At 35.7% G+C, this 25,791-nt stretch overlaps 1 protein-coding gene across 7 annotated transcripts in view; it reads left to right on the forward strand.

Annotated features, from left to right (window-relative positions):
• The window catches only part of PAM (peptidylglycine alpha-amidating monooxygenase), a 172,844-nt gene that overhangs the window by 79,896 nt on the left and 67,157 nt on the right, over positions 1-25,791 (forward strand). For all 7 annotated transcript variants that reach the window (XM_052644035.1, XM_052644036.1, XM_052644037.1 and 4 more), the window contains exons 7-13: positions 13,502-13,550; positions 15,125-15,192; positions 16,497-16,577; positions 16,861-16,937; positions 17,276-17,379; positions 23,643-23,827; positions 24,887-24,958. In XM_052644035.1, the coding sequence (XP_052499995.1) occupies positions 13,502-13,550; positions 15,125-15,192; positions 16,497-16,577; positions 16,861-16,937; positions 17,276-17,379; positions 23,643-23,827; positions 24,887-24,958 (636 nt within the window). The remainder of the gene's footprint in view (positions 1-13,501; positions 13,551-15,124; positions 15,193-16,496; positions 16,578-16,860; positions 16,938-17,275; positions 17,380-23,642; positions 23,828-24,886; positions 24,959-25,791) is intronic.

Here is a 25,791-nt window from a genome sequence, read left to right on the forward strand (position 1 = left end):
TTATCTTCACTCTGGTTGGTGTTTATGTCTATTGATCTGTATGGTGGAAATACCATAGAATGGTGTGTGAATGGCTCATCTTTTCCCAGCCCAGTGCTCAGTAATATCCCATTGATAGCTTGAAATCAGTCATGGTGGGAAAATTTACACCCTTGAAACTGACAAGCGCTACAAACCAGTGCTTCATAAATTATCCTGTTGGTTGTTTAGATTTAAGAAAATAATGAGAACCATGTTAGTAGTGCAGATTATTGTGAATAGCCAAAATATTTTACGAAATATTTTTTCAATTCAAAAACTACTATCCAACACTGCAAAGATTTTGCTCACTTTGCTGATGAGCAAGTGCAGTTTCAGCCTATCTCTTTGTCATTTCAATAAAGCAGGATATCAACAAACATTCTTATCTGAAGGACTCACTCATCATTTATAACCATAGGTGAGCTAAAAAAAGTTCAGCAAAAATTAAGGAAATAATTCTGTGAAATCCCATCTGGTTATATGCAATTTATGATAAATAGTATTATTTGTTTTATTATTTTTATAAGTTGTGCCCTCCACATCTTTTATGTCAATAAAAATTATAATAAATGTGTATTTACACACACATGTATATTTTTTTCAGACAGCCTGTGTGTTATCAGCACGTTCCTGAGTTCAGCATTCTGAAATTTTAATGAGCTCCCCAGTTGACTTTTATGCAAACTACAGTTTGACAACTGAGTCTCAAATTTTCCTAGAGGATTAAATTTACTTCTAGGTTTTTTTTTCCCCCTGTACTCCAGGTATGTCAGGGAAATCTCCTGAGGCTTGGGCCATGAGCAGAATAATTTGCATTTATCACAATAAGTATAATTAAATCTCAATTCTCTTAAGAAAAGGGGAGCTCTGAAAGAAGATAATGCATTTAATTACCATTTGGTTATTCTACCACTTTTTTATTTCACTTAGAAATTTGAAGGAGAGTTTATGTTTATTAACATTTTCACAAAATTTGGTGTTTGGATTTTAAGATGCCATTCTAGTAATATAGAGAAGACACTTTGAATGCATGTATGACTTTCTTGGTGACACCCCTTCCTATATAGGGATGCAAATGTTCCTTCTTGACACTTAATCAGGATAAACCTTTTCAAAAAAATGAACAAAAATAAGTTATATCCTTCCATTTTTTACATTTTTTTAAATTTTTAAGTGGAATATATGGGGTGTCAGAGAATAGAAAATAAGAGAATGGCAGAGACCATGAGACCAACTGTGAGCGACAAATGATTGGCAAGAAGGTACTGTGCAACCTGCATGAAACTCCGTAGCCTCTTAGGCATTTTCAAAAGGGATGAGATTGGATCATGGCTGGAAAGGCATTGTGGAAAAGGAAACCATGACTTTTACTTTCTTCCATAAAGGGTAAAAACCATAGATCTTATATCTTATGTACTAATTAATTTTTAAAACATTTGCTTTTAACACCAGAGACTGAGCCTTTGGGATGGTAGAAGTGTGACTGGAAGAGACGTCTCCATCTAGCTCAGCCCTTCCAGTTTACAGAAATGGAAATCAATACTCAGAAAGGTTAAGTGACTTGCCTGAGGTGGTATAGCTACTAGTCCAGTGGTATTAAAAACCAGAAGAATTTAATTTGTGTTGAATTTCTAATTTGTAGTTCGTCAAAGTTCATGTCCTGACTATATAAAACAAATAGTGGAGTCAGTCCTTCTTCAAGTCCTTTGAACCACTAGGAACAAAGAGGACATGAACTTTAACAAACTACAAATTAGAAATTCCGCACAAATCATCCTTGCCCAAGAGAATAAATATGAGTAAAGGCTGGAGTGTTCACCTCATCTTATGTATCCCTTCTTACTCTGACATATGAAGGAATCCGCTTCCCTTATGGAGGGGTAATTCTGCACCAGGTTGCGTGATAATCCCTCTGATTTCAGAAGAATTATAATAGGATGTTCTTCATGTCCTTCTGTAAGCATCATTATACTCAAGCAGCTTGTTGTGAGTCACAGGAATGACTTTAGGACTGTTCGATACCTCTCAAATGATCCAGACGAAGTCTATTTTCCTGCAATATTTTTTTTGGCTTTTGTTAGTCTCATCACATAAATGTAAGCTCCCTGATTCTCTAGCTTCCTGAATTTCAATTTTGTTATTCATCTTCAGTTTGGAAGACTAATGGTCCTTATTCATCTCATTCATTCTGTGGAGCACCTGTTTATTTTAATACCTAAATATGGTCATTAAGTTTCAAGACTTGCGTTTTCATTCATTTGGTTATGAGAAGATGCAGAAAGCCCTGCAGTATTATTGCTTTTTAAAGAATGTATTTGGAGTGTTCCTTATTCCTTAAAATGTGTTTTTTAAAGCAATGTAATGTTGAACAATATAATATTTAGCTTAAGTGATGTCTTTTAGGAAAAAAAATTTCCCTAATACTATTTAAGCTTTCATATTTTGCCTTTATTTTCTAGTTGTTTTCCAAGACAGGCCTATACTTTGCCTTCATGTACCACTTTGCAGCTCATGCTGTTTTAATCACCCATAATTATTAACACCTTTTTGAACCAGGTCAGGGGTACATAGTCACTAATTAATTTCAATTAAATTAATGCCAGATAACCTTTTATTTTTAACCAAAATAAATTAAGAGGAGAAATAAAGTTATTTGCCCATGGGCTCACACCAAAATTAGGAGACTCGAGGCATTTTTTCATGCACTCCGTGAATACTCAGGCTGGTGTCCACGGCCTGTCCCTTACTGGTCCCCTCATTGCCTCGGCATGTTTATGTTTGTTTACTGTGTTACAGGAATTCTGGTAAGAGATGGAAGTCATGAGACAGAAATGCTAGCATCTGTACATTCTGTTTCCTGCTTTCTATTAATTCCTTTCTGGTAGTTGATGGTCTTGCTTATAAAACGCAAGAGATACCCTAAATAAGTACATTACCAAAAAGACATCTAATGAAAGCTATTCAAATATTGCTTTAATGACATTTAAAAATAATCCTGTTAGAAAAATAAAAGTCCAACCTTTCATAGGCCTGGAAGAGACCCTTCTCACCTCCCTCTTTCTGCCAACTGAAACATTCTTCTCCTCTTCGTCCAATTTGGGAACCCTTCATCCTGCTCCTTATTTCTTCTCATTCTAAATGAATTCTTCTTCTGTCCCTCTTTGGAAATTTCCAGAGTCTGTCTTCCTGTAGGGATGTCACCCTCCTCCACACTTTTCTAGCTCCATTTCTTTGCAAATATGACGTATCCTTCTTTTTCCAACTAAAGTGTAACACATCACCTATAATGGCAGAAACGAGAATAAAATCTAAGTAGTAACTGCAGATCCTTCCAAACAAAACCTTTATCTTACAGTGTGAAGATTTGCTTATGGGCTCAGGAAATTTTGACTGATAATTTGGGTCACTGAAGGGTTTCAGTGTTCGCCCTACTAGTTCTTAACTCACAAATGCTTTATAAAAATTATTTTAATAATCCTCATGCCACATTACAACTTGAAGATATTGAATGGCTGAAAATTAACACTAAATCAAATATATAAGCTATAATATTCAAAGTATATTTCCTAATTAATACCACAGACTAAAGGCATGCATATTTATATGTAAATTTGGATTTTTTAATTGAAGAACCAAAATACAATGCACAGTATAGTATTTTAAGTTGATGAAGATAATTGCATTGCAAATACAGCCACTGATTTTAGGTTGAAGTTCAAAAAACATATATTCCAACTAAATTACAGCATTTGGGCCACATGAGCTTCCTGTTTGCGAAAGAAAATAGGATGGTGTTGCTGCTAGGTTACCCTCTCTCTGTTTATCATTTATGAGCACTTAGAGGTTTCAGTTAAATAAAGAAGGGAGAACACATTATTGCAGAAAGTAATTGAGAATTCCAGAGAAGGTGAAAGATAAGCCTTTATGTATAGAAAAACATACCTTCAAGACAATTCAAAAATTCATAATGGAGCAGTTTATATGAGACGTAATTTTAGCTTTATATTTCAAATTAAGTTTCTTTGATTAAAACTCTTAAAGTTCCTTTTCATTCCATAACTTATTCTTCCTTTCTGTGGTTCCAAGACTTGTGCAGTTACATTCTGCCCTCAGTGGGAAGAACAGATAATTGAGAGATTGCAAAAAAAAAAAAAAAAATTAAGATTTCCACTTTAAAGATAAATATATATTTAAAACTGACATATGCATATGAAGTAAAAAGAGTTTGATGGGACTTTTCACTGAGAGAAAGGGGAAATAATAAAATAACCATAAGTAACCAGGTATACAGCTTCCCAGGTGGCACAGTGATAAAGGAGAGCCACCTGCCAATTAAGAGATGCAAGAGTTGTGGGTTCAATCCCTGGGTCAGGAAGATCCCCTGGAGGAGGAAATGGCAACCCACTCCAGTATTCTTGTCTGAAAATCTCATGGACAGAAGAACCTGGGGGGCTACAGTCCATGAGGTCACAAAGAGTCTCACACGACTGAACACACACAGGCAGGTATCATATTTAAAAACTGCCAACCAAAGCCCATGGAGCTAGTGGACCGCTAGTTAAAGGTGTGAAAAGACAGCATCTTTGGAAAGACGAATGTTTAAATATGCCATGTACACCAAGTAAAGATTTAAAACTTAATGCCTCGGGAAGGGGCCACAAGTAGAGAGCTTTTTGCTTCTTGATCTGAATGGAGTGTGTTAGTTTTCTTAAAATTCTCAGGCTATACCTTATGATTTGTGCCCTATTCCATATATTATAGTTCAACAAAAAGTTCAAAAAACAATCAATCATTTTAAAAACTCCATGCCATGTTTTTAAAAATTCTGTATTTACTTAGGATTGGGGGGTTTCTTCTTTTAATTTTACTCTCTTAGAAGTATGATTCTAGAGCAGGCTCATCATTCTGAGAGAAGAACCAATATGAACCCTAAGCTTCGCCATGGAGTCTTTTCTCTGCATTCATAAGAGATGGAAAGAGTAACGTGCTCCGACATTTGTCCTGCCGTAACATCCTCTGCACACACAGCTATTATAAAAGCTCTCTGGTGAGCCTGCCTGCCTGCCTTCCATTTGATCTCTTTTGGGAACAGCACAAGCCATCATTTGTGAAAGTCATCTTCTTGCAGGATGGATAAATGCATTTTCTCTTCTTTGCCACAGGAAAAATGGAAGCTAGTAATTTCTAGTCCCACGGCAGTGAATACAAAATCAAAGGAGGCTGACTCACTGCAGTGACAGCTTCAAAAGGAATTCCTTTTTGAAGATTTTCTTTTATTTTTGTAGTGCTGGTTTATTTAGCACCGAAGCTTGTCTCTAAGCCAGCTTTTAGCAGCCTCCAGGAACACCTCTGTGCAGTTTCTGTCATGTAGTAACACTGCCCCCATTTCGGCTATATTTGCCCACCAGATACACGTTTGCCGTGACAGCTTAAGATGTTAGTGCTTTTTGAGTGGAGACGATTTTATATCAATGTATCTGTAACTGGAGAGTCCTAAGATGATGAAAATATGCTTTCAGTGAGTTCTCTAGGAGAAATTTGGTGACTGAGATCTTATTTTGCGGAAACTTTTAACAAAAAAACTTTGATATACGCCTGTTTGGGTTACTTTGGAGAGTCATCATTTTACCGAGTACTGTTAAGTGACTGCAGGACCTGCGTTTATAGTCCAGGAGTACCAGAAACAACAATAAAGGAGTTGTGTCTTATCTTCATTAAAACCAGGTTCCATTCAACGTGCCTCGGCTCAGAATGAACATAGGACCCTGATCCGCTGTGCCCGCCGTGGCTTCCTCTTTGCTTCTCATTCTTGTGTCATCTCTGCTGCCACAGGGTTCCAGATGTACAGAAATAACCCTTTCTATGTAACAGTACAGTCCAACTATGTGGAAATAACTTAAAAAAATAAAGTATGGCTCAACCGACAGAAATGACAGCAGTCTGCTCCAGTGCCAAGGAAGCTGGCTGTGTTGCATCTGCTGAGAGACCTCACTCTCCACTCTCCTAAGGGATTCTCCAAGTAATTTTGAGTATATGAAATGTTCCCTGACTATTGAAATGAATCCCCAAGTAATCTATTCCTCACCACCTTTGGGAGCCATGATTTAGTCTCAGCAAAACAAAACATCATCTGTCCCATTCATTTAATGATGTTAATTCAGAACAAAGAACCATAAGGTAAAGATCAAGCCAGCATTCAAACTGTTATTAAGAAATCTGTGAACATACATTATTGAAAAATTATTGGTGGTCTTATACCCTTAAATCATTTTTTTTCTGTTAATTCAAGACAGGCAGAAAAACAGAAAGAGATCGTTAAATTCTGTTCCGAACACTCTGAGAGGGTGGGAGGGTATGAGACAGTTTACTGTTTGCTCACACGTTTTCTAAAATATGCTTTTGATGTTAAAGATCTTAGTTCTTTGTTTTTCGTAAGACTTGACAGTGGTTCCAGGCATGCTTTTTAGTACTTCCATGAGGAAAGGATCCATCATCTAAAACTGTGGTAGGGATAGTAGATAATGGGTGTGCTTTATCCCCTACCTTCTGAGGAGAGTGCAGTGAATTGAAATCCATGCTATGACTGTCTTTCTGAGGGACTTTTCCAATTAGTGGGATGTTGTTGTAACAACACATTGGTTCCCTTAGGATCAATGATTAACCTTTTTTTTTTTTAATTGAAGCAGGAAGTATCCAGGACAAGATGAGCTCATGAAATATATCTCTTGAGGGAAAGATTAGCAGAAGGCAGCAGACTTTTAAGGACCTAAAATGTAATAGGTTATTATCATGCATTATTCCACATCCTTACTACTTAGCTATGAATCCAAGCAGGAGCTAAAAGCTATTATTAGAAAAGCAAGCTAAATAGTGTGGAATGGATAACCTCATATCCCATGCATCCACTTCCCATTAAGAGAAATGAACTTCCTACCTAAGTGGGTATCCTCAAGTACCACTGGTTACTTATCCATCCTTGCTTAATTCTTATATCTTAGTTTCAGGGCATTTCATAGGTAAAATTCCTTGGACATCTCTAAGAAATAGAATTCTTTTTTTTTTTTTTAAGTAAATAATCTTTACTAAATACTGACTTTTGAGAATTAGTATCGATTAGTATTGATACCCAGATGTATCACCAGTTAGCTGAATTACTCTGGTCAAGATTCAATCTCAGTTGCTACTTTCCCCCTGTCTATAAAGTGCAAGAGTTGAATTCCATCATCTCCCGGGTGCCTTCCTATTCTGAAATTCAGTGAGTCTATATATTTGATAAAATGTCTTGCTGTGGTTATACATCTCTGCCTAAGCAGAGAACAATTTCCCAAAAAGAGAAGCTGAAACCCTTGTGGAGCAGTCATCCAGTTTTCATCTATCTCAAGATTAGATTCTGATTAAATGTTATTTTCAGTTTTCATCCAGAGCCTGGAAATACTTGTTTCTTTCATTATCAGACGATTCTTTAGAAGTCTTAACCAATGGACCACCAGTACTTCTATGGCTTGATGGGCTTCTAAGACATTAGTAGACTTGATTTTACTTGATTTTCTTTTTAAAAATGACTCTTTAACATTTTCACTGTTAATATCTTCACCATTACAAAGGGTTCCAGTATATACATATGACATTATAATGGACTGTAATGACATAAAATGAAATATACCTCCCAATGTCATCTAATCCCTATTTAGTGAATGAAGTTTCATCACTGTTTCTTTAAATCAATCAAATTAAAAGTATTTCTTAATGAAAGAGAACAGCAGTCATGAAAGATCCCTTTAACAGGGATATCTTGCATTCAGTCTTCTGTAAATACAAACCATTAATAGCTGAAAGTCAGGTGTTCACCAGTGTACCTTGGAGAGAGCATGCACCCACAGCCCAGTACAGTAAAAGCGAGAACAATTTGTTTTTGAAAAAGACTAAAATAAATAAGTAAAAATACCTGGAAAGAAGAGCTGTCAAGATTTTTGCATGATAATGGCTGTACAGGACAAGTGAATAAATGTAAATTAAAAGAACAATTTCAAAATCAGTATAAAAATTGCCTTAATCCTGTTGAACTAACTTCCTCTAGTCCAGAACTTAGAAACAGGTTATCTTGAGTCTGGTCAAGGGGATCTTTTTTACTAAAAGTCATGGAAGGACTTTGAAATAGTGCATTATCAACTTCTTCAAGGTCCTATAGTCCCTAATGCAAGAATTTCATTTTAGCCAGACCATGATGTTTTTGTCTCACTGACATTCCACAGTATCACTGATGACTCTGTTCTGTGTCTCCCTAGTTTGTACCTTTATGAATCAGCATCTCTGTTTCCATTTTCAAAATGCCTATTTTGTGCAATATGTTTAGCATACCATTTCAATTCTAATTCTCTTTGCTCATTTGATATTCCCATCCCCTCCTTTGTTCCATTCCTGTTATTAAGTTGGAAAAATGTGATGTGCTTCAGTTTCTTCAGTTAAAGAAATTCCTGACCTATAGCTTTGAAAATATATTTCTTGAAAGTAAAATATTCATGTTCTGAAATTTTTTAAAATCTACCAATTAAAAAAAAAATAATGGTCATAGTAACATATTTATTGGCTATTTTCTGTGATCCAAATAGAGTGCCACATTCTTTACGTAGGTGTCTCATTTATAGTCTGAAGTTTCTTAGTGGTGTCAGTATTGATCATGAGTACTAGTCTACCAGAGATTAAATAGATAACTTTCCAGATCCTACTCCTTTTAAACAAAGGAACTCAGAGAGGACCTAGTGGAAACTGGTGATGATTTTGTAAGGTGCTGTAGTCAAATAGCTGTGTGTGATGAAACTGTAAAGATTAATTCTAAACTTTCCACCCAACAAACCTTACATATTGTACATTGGAAATGTGCAACATTTATGTTGAAATATAAGTCAAGAGAATAGTCCTCACTTCCTGTTCTACCTTTCATTCAGACATTCAATCCTGTGATTTCAGGCCATTTCAGTTATTTCACCCATCACTGTTCAATCTTAAGCTGTGGTGTTCCGTTTCCCAGGTCTTCTGGCATGCTTCAATTTTTCCATCTATTCCTCACCTCTCTTCTGTTTACTTTCACCTTAGTCACAGAATTATATTTCTCAACTAGCTTTTTCAACCAGCATATGATTTGGATACTCAAATTCATTTTCTGTACCTTTCTTAACTATCTCAGTCCTGATTGCATTTTTTTTCATCGTGTGTGGTAAAATATTAGCAGAAGCACCGATGTGTTTCTTTATGATAATAAACCTTTAAAGCGTCATCCGTTTTAAGAGACAGACTTCATTTATAGCCTAGTGAATTGAAATGAATTAAATCTTATGAGGCTTCATATCTTCTGGCTGAAGTGCCGTGTTACAATAGAAGGGCAAGCAAAGTCAGAGCCCACTGGAAATCATCAGTAAAATACGCAAAACCAGCGGAAGTTTCTGAGTTCAGAGGTAAGATCAGTGTGGAAGTTATAGAAATGATATTGCATAACTGTGGCTAGGATCATGTTGGAGTTAAAAGGTCATAACTTCCATACCAAACGCTAGGCTAAAATATGCTTCTCTCCAAAGCTGCCGCTTGCAGTAGGAATAGCTATGGAACCTGGAGCCCTCCAGACCTCCAGACAACCTTGTTTGAGGGAGTTCAGGTTACTCTTGCTGAAACTTCTCAATGTATGTATATGCAAACACATAGGCTCCTTAGGTCAAACTGTAGAAAGTCAAACTGGAAGAATTCATAATGACTTATAATAATAAAATTTGATTTTGAAGTAATGAATATATTTTCATAGCCTTTGATTCAAACAATATCAAAAATGTATATGAATATGCTTTATGAGTATTTTCTTTACTTTGTGATAACTCTTAGCATGTTGCTCAACTAAAATATCATCATTAAAATATTTATCCATTACTAAGTTAAAGAATTTCCTCAAGTTACTCAGCTGGTCTTATGATTGTTACCCCATGGATAAATAATGATATATATATATATATATATATCTAAAGTGTGATGTTTCTATCTAAAGCATAAAACATAGTATCTAAACACTCATACACATAGGCACACATGCACACAGCACTTTTTTAGAATGCCTCATTTTTTGCTGACTCAGTGGATCAAATTCACAAGATAAACTTGATGGAAACAAATTCTTTCATCCATGACTAAGGAACTCTGTTTAGTGTGATTTTTAAGTCTGTTTCTTCAGCAGTTTTCCTTCTGTATATTTTGATTTCTGGAGCTTTTTGTTAAACAGGTAAGATTTTCACTTTGTATATTCGCTAGCCTTCTAACCATATAAGATTTTGTTGTTGTTTAGTCCCTGAGTTGTGTCCAACTCTTTTCTGACCCCATGGACTGTAGCCCGCCAGGCTCCTCTGTCCATGGGATTTCCCAGGCAAGAATACTGGAGTGGGTTTCCATTTCCTGCTCTAGGGGATCTTCACAACCCAGGGATCAAACCCACATCTCCTGCACTGGCAGGTGGATTCTTTACCACTGAGCCACCTAGGAAGCTCTATTCAAGATATACATTCTATAAAACAAAACTTAAAAGTCTCGAGATTCAATTTTCCCTAAAGTCATTATAATACCTAAGTCAGAAGTTCAGGATATTTTTCTCCAGACTGTGTTGAGCTTCTCATATTACTACTTGATTTTTAGCTGATGAGTTATTTTGTGTGATATCCTTGACTGTCTTACAGAATATGGCATTGATTGATCACTTTTAAATCTCTGTAGGGAAGCAAATAGCAATTATATAGAAATTATTTAATTTGCTATCTTTTAATTTGGTGAAAATTTTGATGTGTGCTTAGAAAATGTCTTCAAATTAAAAGTTATTTTTTACTTACTTTCATGCTTTTGAGTAAAAATCTACTCAGTTTAGACAATTCTAATCAAGAATGTTATCTAAGAGGATGGATCAGTTACTGGCAATAGCTGGCATGTTACTGTTAATAACATTCCTACTACTTATAATTTGGTGACATATTTCAGCTTTAATGATAAATTATTTAATAGTTGCCGAAATGTGTTAATTAACTGATTTATTTTTCTCACGGAGTTTTTTTGAAGTCATGGTAAAGAATATTAGCCAAGTTGAACATCAAAATGTGATTAACTTGATTCTTTCAAAGCAAGAGTATAATAGAAAACCAAGAGACAGTTCTCATTGCGCTTAGAGCCTTTTGCTTGGTTGGACATTAGGGGAGTGGGAGAAATTCTCACCTGGTATTATTAATTAAAATAAAAATTTACAAAACCCGACCACTCAGTAATTAGTGAGTCATCTGTAAGCGCCAGGAATGTGCTAAGTGGACACCTTCTATGATCCTGTCCTCCATTGCTTAAAATCTTCCAGCAGCTTCTTGGGAGACAGAAAATGAAACCCAGAATCTTAAGATACTCTGCATGGCCTAGGCAGTCTCCTGCCTCTTGGCCACTGTATCCTTCCTAGACCTCAGCAGGTAAAACAGCTACCCAGGGTCATCTTATCCTGTTGAGCTCGAGGCGTGATTTTATCATGCTTACGTGCTTGGTTGGTATTTTGTTTCTCCGTCTCCCTCCTACCCCATTTCCCTGTGTCTCCACTCCCACTAGAGCGGAAACACCATGAGGGCAGGGGATCTGGACCTGCTGCTTTTCACTGTATCCCAACCGTGAAGAATATAGCGAAGCTCAGTATATTCACTGAACAGATGATCACTGTTTCTCGAAATACCCTTAGACAATAGATAGTTTTTTATATACAGGATAAATGTTTTCTGAAAACAACTCAGCTATTTAGGTGAGTCTCTGGAGTGTGGAATTCATTTGGTATAAATGAATGATATACTTTCCACTATTCTTTTTTGATCACTGGAGATACTTAGGTAATTCTGAGTGAATCCAATGGCTAATCATTTTGAAAGTAGGACAGAGTAGGTGTATCTACTAAGTCTCTATCAGTGCACTTAGGAAAACTTGTTCTCAACAGTAAACAATTTAAATAAATTAAACAGCAATATTCAATTCTCCTTTCTGTATATATGTATAGATGTATGCCTTTCTGATGTATGGCAAAACCAATACAATATTGTAAAGTAAAAAAAAATAATAATAAAATAAAAATAAACACATAACAGATTTTAAAAAAAACTCAGTTGAAATTTTTTAAAAAAGAATTCAGTGAAATTATTATGAAAATAGGATGTCACTGAAATTGATTTAGGAGAGTGGACAAAGTCTCTTTGTAAATTGACACTAATGTGGTGTTAAATGTAAAATTAAATATAAAATGTTCATCATTGCATTTATTTCTGTACTATTTTTGTGAAGATCAGGCTTAATACTGTACAGTGAAGTTTCCTTTGTGTTTTACTACTGAAGTATTAAACATGACTTTTTATACTGTGTCTAAACTTTATCTATAGTAAATCAACATGTCTATCTTACTAGTTAAGTTACCTGTTATTATACATTTTTATGTGAGGTTATCTTTGCTTTTCTTATGAGAATTACAGATGAAAGGAAAATTTTTTCTTAAAAAAATTATATGCTGTTATTTATTAGTATACTTCACTTCCTAATTTCTAATATAAATCTATCATTCTTGTACACACTCAATAGTTATATTAAAATCAACTCAAAGTTGAGATACAAGGTTTTATAATTCCTTAGAACAAAATGCTTAGAAAGAATTTAACATATATAGGAATGGAAGGAATGAGTAAGTCTGAGTTACTATTCATGGTGTCTGTGGTTAAAGATCAGCAAGTTCAAAAGAGTTAAGAATTTGGATGGGTGATTTACATTTCTGTCTTCTTTCTACCTGAGAAAGACAAAGGAAGAAAGAAGAGAGAGGATGTGTAAGAGGTCTCTGAAGTGCCCTTGGCAAAGGTACAGAGATACTCAAACACTTTCCACTAAAGTTAGGGTATAAAAAGAATGAACATCAGGTTCCTATTTAGAAGGTAGGATTGAGTGAGGCTTAGAAAGGTGATTTCTATACAGAAATTTGAGACATTACAGACTAAAAAATGGTAATACCTTGAAAGCCTGTATTATGGACTGATTCAGTTTTTGAAAAGTAGAAAAGCTAACTGTTTGGATCCCCATAGAACAAAACCAATTCAGTTCACGAGCTTTATCTGCATGTTTCAACAATACAGATAGTCTATTGAGAGTGGGCATAGTTTTCTTTTGTGAGCTTGTGACTAGAATTTTAGTGTGTCTGCTAGGAAGCAGATAACCGGTCAGTTTGATGAGTCAAGAAAAGGCTACAGACTACTTGAAATGATAGTTCTGTTGTTGCTCTGTGATACATTGGAATTAAATGGATTTTATGAGTATGAAAGTACTCTGTAAACTGTAAAACACCATACAAGTGAAATATGTAGGGTTTTTAAATTTAGTATTGAGTTATTAATTAACATTTTTAGTTTGCAATTCATTATTCATATTTAAGATGTGTATTTTGTGTGTGTATTTTCAGATAATCACAAGGACTGCTCTGGTGTTTCCTTACACCTCACACGCCTGCCGTAAGTACCTCGGTTATCCTAGCTGAGTGATAGCTGTTAAGATCTTCAAGAGCTTAAAAGTGGGAAATCCACCATGCTAGTTATCTACTGCTGTATAACAAATTATTCTAAACTTAGTGGCTTAAAACAGCAAGCATTTATTGTCCCGGTTGCCTGTGGCTAAGGGATTTGGGCACAGCTTAGCTGCGTGCTGGTTGTCTGACACCAAGGCCGCAGTGAGAATCTCGGCCAGGGTCTCAGCCATCTGGAGACTTGACCGGGGCAGATTTGCTTGCAGGCTCTCTCATGCTACTGTTGACAGAATTTGGTTCCTTGCTGGCCATGGGCTGGAGAACCCCCCTCATTTCCTCCTCGTGTGGGCTCTAAACAGGGCAGCTCCCAACATGGCTGCTGCTGCCTGCCCCTCACCATCAGCCAGGGGAAACGCAAGAGGGTGTCCAAGGTGGAAGCCAGAGCACTTCTGTTTTCTCATCTCAGAAGTTACGAATGTGTGTCTGATAGGTTGAGAAAGTGGTGACCACAGGTCTTCCTACTCTGAATCCAATGGACAAAAGAAAAATTACTGTTGCTGTATTCTGTTTGTTAGAGATAACAAATTACTGGGTCAGGTTACTCAGCCCAACCTGCATCAAGGGAAGATGATTGAACAAGGGCAAGGATGTCAGAGCTGTGGGTCACTGGGAGCTGTATCGTTCGGGGTCCTCCAGAGAAAGTGAACCAATAGAATGTATGAGAGAGAGAGAACGAAAGAGAAAGAGAAACTGAAATGTCCCTTAAGGGATTGGCCCACACAGTTGTGAGATCTAGCAAGTCTAAAATATTCAAGGTAGGATGGAAGGTAGGAAATCCTGGCAGGAACTGATGTTGCAATCTTGGGTCCAAAAGCGGAATCCCTTCCTCTTCCGAGAACCTCTGTCTTTTCTCTTAAGACACTCATCCACATTTTGGACCATAATCTGCTTTACCCAAAGTCAGTGGTTTAAATATTAATTACATCTTCAAAAATACCTTTATAACAACATCTGGGCTAGTGCTTGACTAAATATCTTGGCACTACAGCCTAGCTGACTTGACATATAACCACTTGACATGTTAACCACTACAGGAGCCATTTAGAGACTGGGCTTCCCAGATGGCACTAACGGTAAAGAACCCCCTGGCCAATGCAGGAGACTTATGAGATGCCAGTTCTACCCCTGGGTCAGGAAGATCCTCTGGAGGAGAGTATGGCAACCCACTCCAATATTCTTGCCTGGAGAATCTCATGGACAGAAGAGCCTGGCAGGCTACAGTCCATAGGGTCACAAAGAGTCAGACACAACTGAATTGACTTAGCACACACACACATGTAGAAACATTTACCATGCCACAAAAATGTGTATTCAGCTATTTGCCCAAGAAAATAAGTTAGTCTCAGGAAAAATATATATGTTCTACCTCATTCCCCACATATTAGTTTAATTTCCACATGAATCCTATTTTATAGATCAATGAATTAAAGTATACCTTATTTTTCCAAGGCAATTGTTTTGATGTTTTCCAATAGTTGAAATAAATGTTATTATTTTGTGCAGACAGCCTTTAATTGCTGGCATGTACCTTATGATGTCTGTTGACACTGTTATACCACCAGGAGGGAAAGGTGAGTAATGATCTTTTAGAATTTACCATTACCTCATTACCTAATCTTAAGGATGGATTTCCAGAACATCTTTTATAAACACATGAAATGACCAATATTTTTGAGTCCCTGAAAAGTAAACCAGTTCTTTATTATCCTCAAAGTTAAAATAGGTTTTTGTGTTATTCCAAGCCAGCAGTTTATTATTTTCCAGTTTTATGCCAAGAATTGAGGTCTATAGGGAGGTAGTGAGTGATATAAATTTGAATATAATTCTTGAGTATTTTACAAATAAATTATCCATCCTTCAGATGCCAAAAAAAAGTTCCTATCATACCGTGGCATAAACTTATAGAGAATATCAGATTAAGAATCAAAAGCTAGCAAATCCAGTCTGAACATAGATTTGTAAAATGGGTATAGCTGATTTTTCCTAAATTTCCAAAAAAAAAAAAAAAACTATTAGAATGAGTATAATATTATTTATTGCTATAAATATCTTATCCTTTGGTGGGAGTGTCATATTATTCATTTGTTCTTACTGGGATCTGTTAAAGTTAATGACGAGTATGATCTTGTTACTTTTCACTGTCTAATTTTAAAAAGGCATTTATTGAAAACTCAACTATGTGTTAGACTATAAGGAAGGAAAAGTATATGAAATGTTTCCTTCTCAACAGGAACTATCGATCTCATTATCTTAGGTGTTTGAAATAAATTTTTCAAAAATCCTTCTGTTCTAAAAATAAAAACCAATATTTAAGCTTTTTCAGCTGCATAAATTTCATGATGAAGGTATCAAATTAAGCCTGGGTTTTCACTGACAATGTATGTTGATTTGACTCTAGTCATTTTATGACTGAAACAGAATATAAGGGGTTCTTAGCAACCCACTCCAGTACTCTTGCCTGGAAAGTCCCATGGACAGAGGAGCCTGGTAGGCTGCAGTCCATGGGGTCGCTAGGAGTTGGACGCAACTGAGCGGCTTCACTTTCACTTTTCACTTTCATGCATTGGAGAAGGAAATGGCAACCCACTCCAGTGTTCTTGTCTGGAGAATCCCAGGGATGGGGGAGCCTGGTGGGCTGCCGTCTATGGGGTCGCACAGAGTCGGACACGCCTGACGTGACTTAGCAGTAGCAGTAACTCATTTTAGTAAGAAGCTGGCCTATAATAAGTGCTTAATACCTCTGAGTACATGAGTTTGTGTTTACTCAAAAACCCCATGTTTAACTGCTTGTGGATACTCTGTACATACTTTTAGTCAAGAATAGTGTTATTTTCCAGTTGAATAATGACTTTTTCTGTGTTTTCATTTCTAACAGTGGTGAATTCTGATATTTCATGCCATTATAAAAAGTATCCAATGCATGTCTTTGCCTACAGAGTTCACACTCACCATTTAGGTAAGAACTTTACATAGTCAATGATATGCCACTGTGCTTGCTAATGCTCTGAATGTAAAATGTGTAGATTATATCTGACGTGAAATCTGTATCATCTGTTTCAGTGGAAGAGGTTTTGTGCAGTACCTTAAAATTCTGCATGTGTTTTCAGCATATTGTTTTCATTAAAATGCCGAGCATTCAGGTTTCTGAAAATATTTATATTTGATTTTGCAATAAGAAAACAAATAATGCCTTTTATCTGTCTAATACCTTATGCAATTATAATTTGTGTTCATTACAGGCAAGGTAGTCAGTGGATACAGAGTAAGAAATGGACAGTGGACCCTGATTGGACGCCAAAGCCCCCAACTGCCACAGGTGTGTGGAATCTAGTACAATTTTGAGAGAAAAAAATAATTAATCAGCAGGTAGTAATTTGTAAAGCCCTTGAGAATTTCTCTAGAATCTAAACATCTCTAAATCTACCTTAACTCTATGTCTGAGCTGTATTTAACTTCTTTTTTTTTAATTGTTTCCAATTGGATGGGTTCCTTATCAGTTCTCTGAGTATTTCTAAGCAGGGTGGTGAAGCGTGTCTGTGAATGCGTGTGTATTCATCCTCTCAACCCAGGGTGCCCCAAGCCTCACGTTATTAAGCGTGAGCTTCTGGGTTTTGTTGATAGCTTTAATGAATCATTGTCTTTGTCTTCTTGCAGGCCTTCTACCCAGTAGAGCACCCAGTGGATGTTAGTTTTGGTGACATACTGGCAGCAAGATGTGTGTTCACTGGTGAAGGGAGGACAGAAGTCACACACATTGGGTATGACTCCACAGATTCCATTATTTAAAAATACTTCATTAGGACAAGGCGTGGTTATAAGTGACAGTTATCTTCATGAGTGAATGGTGTATTTTTCCTCTATTATAAACAATTACAGCAAACCCTAGCATTTTATGATTTTAGGACTGATTGAGTTGGTCAAACTGCAGAACATGTGCTTAGTTTGTTCATAATTCCTATCTTCCTGCTTATTCAAGACCTTTAGGATCACACCTCTACATATTATAGTTGCCACAGGAGTATATATTACTTCCTGTATATCTTAATAAAGAAAAATGTAATGTTATAATTTTTTTCTCAAGTGTCCTTTTGCCCTAGTTCAAATTTAGGTGAATATATAGGTTTTGCATATAATGGTAGCCATTAATTACTCAGAACCAGGATTTTTTTTCCTACCTGTTAAAACCTTTATGTATTCATTATGAGAATGTTCAACTTTTAAGTAAGCTTCAAAATACTGAGCTGCTTTGAAATAAGTATATTTTATAACACCAAGTACATTTTTCAAAGCACTATGAACTCTTTCAAAAAGGGTTTGCCTAAATTAAAAATGAAAGATAAAGTCTCTTATCACGTTTTTAGAAAAGAACCAAGGAGCCTCCTTCCCATTTTAAACTAGGTTATAAAATATTTACTGACACCACCTAGAAAATGGAGCTTTAAACCATTTATCTTTTGATCAAAGAGGAGTTACAGAGAGTAGACATCTGAAAATATGCATTAGATGCACAGATGATTCTTATGATGACAACGCTAGCTATTGGTTGTTAGGGGATACAGAAAAGGTACTAAGGCAGGTGGATGAAAAAAAAAGCATTTGAGATGGTAGAATAGGATTTTTTATGTCCGCCTGAAAGGATTTTTTATTAATAAGCATCAATTTTGAAACTAATGATAAACAGAAAAAAGTTATCGATTTATATTAAACAAGGCAATTTTAACAGATTTGCTTTTAGATGAATTTGCTAAATTTAAGACAGAGATGTGAGGAAAGCAATACAATTACTGAGTTGCATAAAATGGTAACAAAAGGACTGACAAAGTAGATATAATAAGATTTGAAAAAGTCTAATCATTCACTTTACTAACAGTCTTTAAATACATGAAGTGTAGTGTCTCTGGAACTTTAAATGCCATTCGTTATTTTATTAACCTTTGAAATAAACAAAGGAGTAAAACAAGTCCCTTTAAACACATTCTTTGTATTAGTTTTCAAGTTCAAGTGTGAAATAAGTAGAATTTTTTTTTTTTTTTTGCTTAGAGGTACGTTTACAATTTGGGACGGTTTGTAACTTCTGCCAGATTCTATCTTTTGAGTATCCTCTGTGTAACAATATCAGCCATGGAAATTAATGACTTGTTATAGTACCAGGATGAGAGGCCACAGTGATCTCTAGGGGCCTCTTTCAGTTTCATGAGTCCAAAATAATTCTAGTCTTTTTTTAAAGTGTGCATTTTGCTTTAAAATAATACCCTAAAATGACTATACCAATCTATCTTTTTGTAAATGTCCTATGGGCTAAAGGAAATGCCACTTTGTAATATAAATGAAGTAGAAAGAAATTATAGGTAATTAACTTATGGGTCAATCTGTATTCTGAATATTTAATTTATACTAAGAAAGCAGGAAATTTTGGATAAATTTAAATATGAATGAAACCCTCATAATAATGCATAGCATTCCTATAGCACTTAGTATGCTTTTCAGTAATAACAACAATGCATCCATTTTGTAAAATAAAGAATACCACCTCCATAGGGTACTATAGTATCACAATTGAGAATGTAACCAATAAAAAGAGAAAACTAGTCTATTTATAATGTGTTTTAAATTAAACGTGTTGTGTTTGCTCAATCATATCCGACTGTTTGCGACCTCATGAACTGTAGCCCACCAAGCTTCTCTGTCCATGGAATTTTTCAGGCAAGCATACTAGAGCAGGTTGCCATTTCCTACTCCAGGGGATCTTCTCAACCTAAGGATCGAACCCACGTCTCTTGCGTCTCCTGCATTGGAAGGCAGGTGGATTCTTTACCACTGCGCCCCTTGGGAAGCCCATTTTAAGTAAATGATACTCTGTAAATCTCTCTCTCTTCTCTGTTCCCATCTAACCCCCAACCCACATACACAAACATCACTCCCACTAGCACAGATTTGAGCCCTGAGCCTAAAGCATAACTTTAATGCAAGTCTCACTTATCCAGAGGTCTTATGGGGCAAGAAGATGTCCCCTCCATGCGCTGGAAGAACAGTGGGCTCCCAGTTTTTAACCTGCTTGTTCTGTAGCCACCTGGAAACTAGGTTTACAGGAAAATTGTACCATCAGTGGCCTTACCAGTAAGATTTTCAGTTGAGTGATTCTTCTGCCCGGTCCTAGTTTAACTGTGCATTAAGCTAGAAATTTTAGAACTGGAGGAAGCTTAGGTAGAGCAATCAGAGTTAACTAATAAGAAATAGTTAAAAAATTCAGGACAGTTTTTAACCAGAGGTTCAACTCAAAATACAACCATTAGAAACAAGTGAATTTAAGACAAAATATATCAATAAACTTAATGATAACATTTTAACCTAGATACCTATTTCTTTTTAAATATTAAATATGAGTAATATATCTTAGGCAAATTTCTCTAATGTATATATTAACAATATAGTACTAATTAACCTACACAGAAGCAATATTTTGTGCCTGACACTGCATTGTATATTTTATATTCAACATGAGGCTTCTCTTAGTTCATTTCAAATGATTAGTCAACTTTAAACATCCAAAACAAGAATTTAATTGAGTGAGCCAAATAAGCTAATTAAGTCAGTTAATTTGCCAAAAAGTACATATGTGAAAATTTAGAATTAATTCTTGAGAATTGGTAGGTAATATTTACCAATTTGATCAATTTTGTTGGGTCATATTTTTCATTTGGAAGATTTCATATACATTTGAGAAAGTCTAATAAATATTTGTAGTTACCAAGCTCAACACTTTAATCAGCGTTTAAAGTATATTATATGCAAATAAAGTTATATGGTCAATAGCCTCTTAATATACAAGTTTTAGGGCTTCCCAGGTGGCGCTAGTGGTAAAGAATCTGCCTGCCAATGCAGGAAACAAGAGAGATATGGGTTGGCTCCCTGGGTCAGGAAGATCCCCTGGAGAAGGAAATGGCAACCAGCTCCAGTATTCCTGCCTGGAAAATCCCATGGACGGAGGAGCCTGGCAGACTACGGTCCACAGGTCACAAAGCGGCAGACACGACTGAGCCCACGTGGGTGCATAGTAGTGTACAAGTTTTAAAGCACCAGGAAACCTTTTAAGGAACAATTCAGAGCTTTGCACAACAACTTCTTTAAAGTTTCCCTATTTCTTTCCAAAATGAGTCTTTTACTGTCATTGGCTACTTTCAAGTCTAGCATGGCACCTGAAGGCATGTGCAGGGCTAGGGGTGAGGGAGTCGCCAGAGTGGTGTGTCACTGTCTGAAATCTAGTCACGGTGTTCTACAGTATTTGGGATTTTATCAAGGATGCGTTTCAGAATACTTCATACTTTCTTAAATGTCTACTACATATGTTTATAATATGAAATTGTATATTTGTTTAAAACCCTGATAGATGGATAGATGAAAGAAAGAGAAACAGACATAAATATTTATGAGAAATGCTGTAAATTGAGTTCATAATATTGACCTGATGTGGCAGTATAATGTATAGGGTAATAGGTTATGCTACCTATAATAAATTATAGGCATCTGTTAAGACAAATGACTTATTCTTCATTCAACAGATAGTTATTGAGGACCTACTATTTTCAGGCTTAACCACACACTGTCAGAATTAAAGCTAGCTGGTGTAAAAGGAGTAATTGTCACTTATGCACCTTATTATGCATGAAGAGGAGAGAAAAGCAGCCCTGTAGTTTGGGGATCTAGGTGGTACCAACCGTCATCATTCAGGGAATCAACAGTGGCGATAGGGACTGTGGAAAGGGCCATTTAGTGGGGCCAGAGGGGCAGTCAGAACACGGTGCTCCTCCACACTCACTCACGTTAACAAGCATGAGGTTGACAGAGTCGAACTGCATATGTTATTCTCTATGGAAAAGAAGGTGGATGTGTTACAATTCTTCATTAGGAACATAGAAAGCAACTTGGTTTAAAGTCAGATCTTTTGAGTGAAAGAAAGATGAATGTCGAATAATATAGGCAAACTGTGTTGGCTGATACTAAGGATCATTTGAATCCTAACATGTTTAAGATATGATAGTTTCTCGGATTGGAGCTCAAAGTTCCTTTGACTACAAGTTCAATTATTGATGGAAAGAAAGAAAGTATGGCTTTTCTTTTCCTTCAGCTGTTTAATGAAATTTTCTTTGTGAAGATTCTTATTTAATCAGCTCAATATTGTATCACAGGGTCAGTGCCTCAAATGAGCTATATTTGGTGAACTGATGAGGCAGTTTCACAAAATCACACGTTTAGAGATGAACATGGGCACAATATTCCCAAGTGGATAAAATATAGAAGGATCGTTCCATGGGTTAATTGCAAGTTTCGTTTATTATTATATAAACCTATTTAGTTTTTTCCTTTCCCTAATTTGGGAAGGTTTCATTTCACTTTCCTGCTCTGCACCATGATTTCAGGGTTTTCTGAACCAGGGCCACATCTTAAATTCCTTTTCCCTCATTTCTCTGTCTTAGTCTATATACCCTTTTCCTCATTTTGAATGGGGGAGGGCAGATAATATAATGAGAGGCTCCAGCTTATTACTTTGGCTCCAGCCCTTCCTTTTATAGCACATAACTTTCTGACCAACTCCTAACCTGCTAAAATATAATTCTTAGCAATGGTGTTTTGACACATGAAGATACGTGTAGGGAACAGGTATTTGTTTGGGATTGCACGTCACCGTTTGCTTATATTTCATGGGAAAGGCATTTACCCTGACAGGTATCAGATTCGGAGGGTGAAAAGCCAAATTATTTTCAAAGCATAAACAGAGCTTCCCATGACCATTCCTGTGGTCTCTCGGGGCTCTTCATTTTCAGAGCTTAGAGAAACCACATCCCTGTTTGGAAAAGATTTTTCTTCTTTTTTTTCCTTCCCTTGCTGATGTCATTACTGTTGCTATGGAGAGGAAATAAGTGCTGCCTGACATTGCTGGAAAAATCAACACTGACATGTTTCTGTACAGCAAATAGTCCATTTCAGAGCTTGTTTTTTATTAGTAGAGGCTTGCTAAAAATTATCAGAACCAGTACCAAAAAGGAAATGTTCCTTTACCGGAACCACCTTGGTTTATAAAAGTTTTGCGATGGTGTACCTAAACATTTCCTTCCGAATAATAGAAAAGAGTATGAAACACATGATAACCCATGTGAACTGAGGAAGAAGAAAACATGTTTTATAAACTGTCAGGCATGATTTATATTATTTGAAACGTTTTTTCTTGGAAATGACCACCCCACTGTTTAAAAATCTATTTTTAACCTTGAATTATTCAGTTGTCTGGCACTACCCCATTCAGATCTGAGCTCTTGGACGAGATTAGGCCTGCTTTCACTTTGTATCATTCCTCAGGCATTCTTTTCTTCCCTACTATAGAAATCAAGGTGCCAAGTCAGATATCAGAGATATGTTTATGATGTCCTAGTATCAACGCATGATTCTTGATTCATCTCACCCTCAGGAATAAGGCAGTAACCAAAAGCGAGATCCCGGACTCTCGTGGTTAAATGGAAAAAGCCATTTTAATATAAGCTTGTAAATAATATACATTTCTGTTGAACTGTTCTGAATTTTATTGTTATAAGTAAATAATTAAATTTACACATGAGAAAAATACTTTGCTTTATCAATGAATTTTAACAAATAGAAGAAGAACTAAAAAATAAAAGGCTTTAGAAGAGAAAAGAAAGCCTCTCATTGCAATTAAAATGTCATTTCCATCTGTAGTATTTGGTGATATCCATGGAGTGACTGCGAAAGGATACTCCATTTTTAAGTGGAAAAATGCCATTGACAGTATGCTGTTGATGTTGAAAACTGTGATGGGTTTTAATGAAAGCTATAAAATAAATGCACAATATGTCCACCTTTGAATCTACTGCTGGCAGGTTGACCAGTTACATTTTTCTTGCGTGAAGAATGTGTTTTATGTGAATGACTAATCTGTCGTGTCTGTGGGGGTTTTTTTTTTTGTTTGTTTGTTTGGTTGTTTTCTTTCTGTTTTGTTTTCTGCCTGCAGTGGCACGTCTAGTGATGAAATGTGCAACTTATACATTATGTATTACATGGAAGCCAAGCATGCAGTTTCTTTCATGACCTGTACACAGAATGTAGCTCCGGATATATTCAGAACCATACCAGCAGAGGCCAATATTCCAATTCCTGTGAAATCCGATATGGTTATGATGCATGGACATCACAAAGGTAAAACTGATGCTTAATTTAAAGCAACATATGTTTTTATATTTTTCATTTTCTTATGTGTTTTGCTTGACTATATGATTGATAGTTCAAATCATCCTCCTTCTGTCAGGCAGTTGCACGTGTTCATGTAATCTAATTCTCTCTTTTCCCCCTTTTCTCCTCTTCCTCCCCTCCTTTCCCTATCAAACAGTTAAAATGAAAACTCTCAGCTAGTGATGAAACAGATTCGTTTGGGACCAAGTCTGTAAATAAAGATCTTTCTTCATGTAGTTCGTGTTTCTAGTTTCCTCACTTCATTCTTCCCATAACCAGTAATGAATTATGTAATTTGTGAATTTATATACCATGTTCTAAAGAGTGCCACCGTTTGTAGATGGAAATGGTTATCATATCTGATCATACCTGACATTATCTGTTTAATGAGTTTCTTCAAGCTAAGAACAATTCTTGATTTATGAGGCATTACTAGCCTTAGTCTTTTTGAGCACCTTCTCAGAATTGTTCTTTAACTTACTGTTCATCTGCAAAATGGTCATAATTGTCATTTCTTCAGTTTAAAATTGCAAAACCCATACTTTTTTATTGGATGAACTATGATGAGACTTGACTGAGTATTACAAGTTCAGTCTTAATGTCAGAAAAACTCATCTCTTTCTATAGGAAATTTTATAAAAGAAGTTAACGTAGCAAGCAGGTCATTTATTAAAATTCTAATATATTTTAAAAATGTACTTTTAAATGTTCTGAAAATATCCTAAATTCAATTTAGAAAATAATACAAGCAGTTTTATTAGTGCATCTTCAAAATTCTATATCATGTCTATATCACTGCAGTGGTTGTTGACTCTGGTGTTAAGCCAGAGTCTAGCACTTGGTAGTCATGATAGAGCTTTTGTGAATCAGGAGGGCATTTCTACCATATGAATTCTTAATACTGTTGTTTTTATGAAACACAGGATCCTGAAAATATTTTTATGTTGATAGTATATTTCCAAAAAACTATTTACAGTATGTGATATATACTGTAAATTTATGCTCAGCTCTTTTGATCCCTTATAGAAACAGAGAACAAAGACAAGACTTCTTTACTACAGCAGCCCAAACAAGAAGAAGAAGGAGTGTTAGAACAGGGTATGTATGCTTCCTGCTATAACTAGTCATATAAAAGTATTCACTATCCAAATAGGCAAACAAAATTTAAAGTTACTGAGATATTTTAGGTCTTTGTTTATCAGCCTAATGCCTCTATATTACTGATTTTATATAATGTATAATTCAGGAGAAAATAATCAACTGTTACACTTTGGCTTTGACAATTCATTAATATGATTTAGTCCCATTAAATTTTTCTGTCTTTATCTTATTTAATATTGGCACTTTTATATAGAGTGCAGTAAGTGCAGATATAATCATTAGAAACAATTAGTGGGCTGCTTTTGAAACCTTATGACCTTTAACATTTAAATTCTTATATGTTTTGTATGGTGTGTCCATTTGCTATATTTGAGGTTCAAGACAAAAAGAAATTGAGTTAAACCGTATCTTGCCTCATTTAAGTCATTCTTCTCTCCCAGGTAAGGTAGGAGGGATTATCGTCTTAAGCAATTGTTGTTTTGTGTTAAGTTGCCATCTGATGAGTTAAGAAGGCTACATTCTTCCTCTGTTCTATTTACTTAAAGTGGTAATATTTGATGTTGTAAGTTGTATACTGCATGTGCTGGCACTGGAAATTTATTCTCCCAAATCTTACTTTCTTGCAGTTGTTTAGAAGATAGTACTTTGTGTTAGGCTGAAGTATGTTATCAAGTCGTTTTTGGCCTAGATGTAATATATTTTAAAACATTAGTTTAATGTTAATGCAAACACACTTCTAATGATAACATAAAGTATATAGGAAATGGATTTTTCCACTAGCAGTTATAGAAATTTGTGACTCTTTGGATATTGAGAACCACTATAGGAAT

This window comes from Budorcas taxicolor, chromosome 7 (assembly GCF_023091745.1).
Source record: "Budorcas taxicolor isolate Tak-1 chromosome 7, Takin1.1, whole genome shotgun sequence".
NCBI classification, from domain to species: domain Eukaryota; kingdom Metazoa; phylum Chordata; class Mammalia; order Artiodactyla; family Bovidae; genus Budorcas; species Budorcas taxicolor.